A 5,399-nucleotide genomic window follows, 5' to 3' on the forward strand; every position below is an offset into this window, starting at 1 on the left:
CGTCCTTTTCCTGATTGTTGCTTAATTCTAAAAAATTAAAAAAAAGGTGCCTTTGAAATAATTCAGATGCTTCTTTGATAATTTTTAAAATCTTTTGTTACGTGTTAAAATGATTTTAAATAATCTCTTGAAATTAATTTTTCGAAATAAAAAATTATTTCAATTATTCCTAGGAACCTACATTTTTTAAAATTTTAGTCGAACCTTACAAAATTCTTCAAAAATCTTTACAAGTTTTAATTATTTTTTAATCGCTAAAAATTTCTGAAAGTCTCTTAAACTTACTCAAATGTGAAAATACATTATTCAAACCAAAATAAACTTTTTAAAAAATGTGCAACAAAATTGCATAAGAAGGCTTTAAAAGAATTATGTTCCTTAATTTTTCTAAAATTATCTAGGAAAAATTGCAAAAGTTTAAAAAATATTTTACACACTTTTGAAAAATTTTAGGAAACAATAAAAAATGTTTTGTGATCTCTTTTCAATTTTCTTTTAGAATTCATCCCAAAGCAATCGTTTAAAACGTTGCCATGAACTTTCTTTCATTCTCTTGACGGCCTGGAAGCCCTGCAAAATTCAGTGAAAATTCAGTTTACTGAAAAACTCCTAATAGCTAGTTAGCCACTGAAAGCGAATCGTCCAGTCGAGCGAGATCGGGTTCGTCCTCGTCCATTTTCGGCTTTGAACGAGGTTTGTCTTCACAGCGTGTAACAGAGCCGATTCACCGACACGTGACGTTTGCCTACTTCTTACTGCCAAGTTTTTCTGTTCCCCTTTCTTATGGCCCAAGCACCATTGTCTACTTTTTACAGCCAATATTCTATTGCTACTTTTTACAGCCGTGAAATTATATCCATTTTTTAGGCACTTATCTATAGCTGCTTTTTACTCAACAACGAGATATTTCCACTTTTTATTGTCAGCCGTTCATTTATAAAGTGCGCACGGACGTCGAATGCGTCGATTTGCAAAACAGACGCGTTTCAAAGTGCACATGCACCATTATTATTCTCGCACAGTCAGCTTTATTTAAGCACTTTGCACATCATTTAAAGGCATGGAAGTTGAGGTTTTGAGGTTTGGAGTTGCAAAAATATTTTTTTAAATGAATATTATTTAACTCAGGAAAAATGAAACATTGGTCAGGAAAAAGTAAGGGAATTTCGAAACTGGGATTTGCAGAAACCCTGAGTAAGTAAAACAGGAAATTATAATAGATAATAAAATTGAATTAACTTATAACTTTATTCTTAAAAAGTTCCCTTTCTAAAGGCAACATTAGATGCAAAATTTGCCTCAATTTACATCAGGATAAATTCCTTAATTACTTTTTAGCTCGCGTATAAGTCGAAGTCCTAGCTTCATGTACAATGCAGTCATATTAGAACTAAATTTATTGTTGCTCTAATTTCGAAATTAGGTACAAAATTTTTCGAATGCTTTGATCGCGAAAATATACTCTTCCTAGAAATCACTTAAAAGAAGATTGTTTCTGTATAGGCTAAAGTGTAATTCTTTCAAGTACAGCACAACAATATTTTTTGATATTCCTATGATTTCATAGTTTTGATACATGGATCCAATTTCGGATTAGGATTCAATTATAGGTTTTTGGACTATTAACCCTACATTTTTTGCTAAGTACGCGCCTTGAATCTACAATATCCTAATCCAAGTTAATTGTAGATTAAAATTTATATAAAAGTTATATAAAAGCGGTAACTCTATTTATATGTTATTTCTCTTTTAGATATCTTCTTTACTTCCACATATTCAAATCAACCTTGGAGCTGATGCTTAAAATAGGAAGATTTTTGGGAAATTCAAATTCCATTCTAATGAATTAAACTTTCTGTATTTGGAGTTTATGTTGATTAATAGAGTAACTATAACGATGATTCTTCGTACAACAAGAGGAAATATACATGAAATGGAATTGTAATTTCTTCAGTTTCTTCTTATAATTAAAAGAAGTTTTGTGAATTTGATAAAAAATCGATGACTTTTATAGTATTAAAGATACACTTTTTTCTTTACGCTTGTAATAATGTTTCTATGTGGATCAAAAAGGGTAAAAAAGGAGTTGGTTAATTACGACGTTGAAGGCTCTGGGCTGGCATCAATAAAGTCCATATCCGACGACGTCGCCGCACTTTTTCTTCGATTTTGTAAGGGTGAGGCGCTAATTCTTGCTTTAACGTTAGCATTTGACAAACTCAAGCGATTAACAGTCTTTGGAATCAGTTTCTGATTTATCCTGCTAAAAAGAAAAAATGAAAATTGCATGATATATTATAATTTTTTATTTAATTAAAAGAATGAATTATTTAAAGGGAAGCACCGATTTTTAAATACATTTTTATACAGACTTGGGTCTTTAGACATTTAAGACAATCTCTTTTGTAGATTTGAAATCCTGTCAATATATACCATAGGTTCTATTTAAAAGAATAAACGCAGTTCGTAGACTTCACTTTCTTTTCCCTGTTCCGCTCTATTCACATTTCTGAATTCGTCTCTTTTGTTTAAAAATGATACTATTTGGTTGGAAATTTAATTATTTTTATGAAAATCCAACTAGGTATTTTATTAAAAAATCATATTTTTTGGCCAAAAGTTCAACTTCTTCGTTAAAAGTTGAAATATGAATATTAATAAATATTAAATAAAAATTATAATTTATAAATATTAATAAAATATTAATACTTTGTAAAGAGTTCATTTTTTTAACATTTACCTTTTTGGTAAAAAATTGAACTATTTTGTAAAAAATTCGATTCATTTTTGTTTGGAAATTCATGTATTTCGATGGGAGATTGACTTTTCGCTCCCGACCTTCACAGGCAGCCATCGGCTGAGGGGAGCAAACATCCCCTTCCACTGCACGGACTACGCAGTAAGTCCACCAATGTCCAGACCTTTTCTTTCAAGATACACTGTCGTGTGTTTTCGAAGTGTTTTCCATTTCACTGAAGTTTTGAAAGAGATTCAACTTCAAACCCAGATTAAATGTAACAGTTTTCATTTGCTTAATAAATTTCAGAACTCTGAATCGAAACGCAAGCATTCATTTGTTTTAAAACAAATTAAAATGTATCAGTCCAAAGAACTTTCTAGATTGACCTTTGTTGAAATATTATTGCGTTATTATGGCGGACTCAAAAAGCAAAAGTACAATTATTAATTAGAAATTAAAAAGGACAATTTTAACAATTGTTAAAAACTAGTAACTAAAGTAAAAGTAAAGATTGAATTACTTTGACATTGTATAGTATTGAATAGTATAGCATTGTATAGTATTGACAGTGGACCCACTGGAGATACCACTAAAAAAACGCGCCTTATTATGCTTTACCTCCAGAGTGGTGCGGAAAAAAGCATACAAATCTATTTCCAATAAAATTACCGATATCACTGAACTAGGAAGGGCGAGAAACAGTAGGGTTGGACATTGCTTGAGAGGGCGTAATAGAAGATGATAGATCCGCAGTCCGTGCAGTGGAAGGGGACGCTCGCTCCCCTCAGCCGGTCCCTACCTATGAAACTCGAGAGCGGAAAGTATACTACCCATTACGATGGTGGGCCCAGAGCTGCCAGATCGAATCGATCTTGAAATTTACCCCCACCATACCTACCGTTCGGTAGCCGCAAAACAGAAGGTGCATGATTACCACTGTGAGTTCGTGTGTAAGCCGAAAATGCACGATTCGATTTCGGTTCTCTGCTGTACGATGATTGCCGATCTGAAAGCTTCGGAAAACTTCGGTAAGCTTCTATTTATATCTCAATACCCATTTTAAAGAAATGGAAGAAACTGGCGAATTTAATGTTTCGCGTGATTCTTCATCTCATGCATAAGTCAATTTTAAGGTTATGTTTTTCAGGTGTATATAGTATGAATATTATTATTATTATATATATTATTAATGTTAATATTATAATTATAAAATATATCATTAATTTTAATTATTAGTTGACTAACTTTTAATAGAAATAGTTGAACTTTCAACTAAAACAATTAGTTTTCTGCACCAAAAAAAATTGGTTAAATTTGTTCTGAACAAAATATTTAAATTTTTAAACAAAAAGTTAAATTTGCATCCAAAAAGCTGAATTGTGTACTAAAAAAGGCATTTTAAATAAAATACATGAACTTTGCACAAAAGAAATTTATTTTACACCAAGTCTAATTTTCTATAAAAAAATTAATGCTGAATCATAGTTAAATTTTCGACAAAATATATTAATTTTCTTGTAATTAAAAGAAATTAATTTTTAAACAAAAACAAAACAAAAATCCTACAAAAAAGTTAAATTTTCAGAAAAGAAAATTTTTTAACTAAATTGATAAATCATCAACTAAAAAAAACTAAATTTTTAAGAAAGCTATTCCACTTTCAACCACAAAAATTGAAAAAAAAAGTTAAAATTCTTTGAAATAGCTTTAAATGATTTAAATTAATTGAAAATTCCTTGCAATTTTAAAAATACCCTAAAATATTTTAAATCCTTAAAAATCTCATACTAAATTATTTAAATTATTTGACAATTCCTTTGAATCTGGTAAAATATCCTAAGATGTATCAAATCATTTAAAATCTCATATTAAATCACTTAAATCAATTGAAACTTCCTTGGAACCTTTTAGAATACTCTGAAATATTTCGAAATCTTCAAAATCTTTTGAAAAATCTTGACATCTTTTAAACATTTTGAAGGTACTTTGGAGTTTTTTTTAAACAACCTTGCTATAATAATTAAATTTCTTTGAAATTCCTTTGATTTATAAAAATGAATTAAAAATTCAGTGAAATCTTTTTAAACATCCTCAAATATTTAAAATCAAAATATTTTGAAATATCTTTAAAGTTCCTTGAAAATTTAAAAATACCCATAATATTTCAAATCTTTTACAATCTCATACTAAATTATTGAAATAAATTAAAAATTCCTTGCAATCTATTAAAATATCTTAAAATATATTAAATCTTATATTACTAGGCAGTCTGATAAAAACCTGAAAATTCTATGAGATGGCATTAGTATTCACTAATGTGAACCATTTTCGTCGAGCTTGATCCTTCAAATGACGCCTGTCAAAACTTCAGCCATTTATGTTTACGCATTTACAAGTTACAGCACTGAGAAGCGATTAACCTCCGAGTTTTTTTCAATATGGAAAAATCTGAGTTTCGAGTTTTGATCAAACACTACTACCTTCGCAAGAAAACAATATCCGAGACCAAGGCCAAGCTGGATAAGTATTACCCGGACTCTGCACCGTCGATGGGAATGATTCATAAGTGGTTTACCGAGTTTCGTTGTGGCCGTACGAGCACAGTTGATGCTGAACGATCTGGGCGCTCAAAAGAGGTCACTACACCAGAAAATGTCGA

The 5,399-nt window shown here is 30.1% G+C and overlaps 1 protein-coding gene across 7 annotated transcripts in view; it reads right to left on the bottom strand.

The window, feature by feature from the left end:
• Positions 1-1,273: 1,273 nt before the first annotated feature.
• LOC117168312 (serine/threonine-protein kinase 32B) overlaps positions 1,274-5,399 on the bottom strand; it is a 115,003-nt gene continuing 110,877 nt past the window's right edge. For 6 of the 7 annotated variants that reach the window (XM_033353876.1, XM_033353878.1, XM_033353879.1 and 3 more), the window contains one exon: positions 1,274-2,263. In XM_033353876.1, the coding sequence (XP_033209767.1) occupies positions 2,095-2,263 (169 nt within the window). In that variant the 3' untranslated portion in view covers positions 1,274-2,094. The remainder of the gene's footprint in view (positions 2,264-5,399) is intronic. The other variant, XM_033353877.1, reaches the window with a different exon arrangement.

Source organism: Belonocnema kinseyi, chromosome 2 (genome assembly GCF_010883055.1).
Source record: "Belonocnema kinseyi isolate 2016_QV_RU_SX_M_011 chromosome 2, B_treatae_v1, whole genome shotgun sequence".
Classification (NCBI taxonomy): domain Eukaryota; kingdom Metazoa; phylum Arthropoda; class Insecta; order Hymenoptera; family Cynipidae; genus Belonocnema; species Belonocnema kinseyi.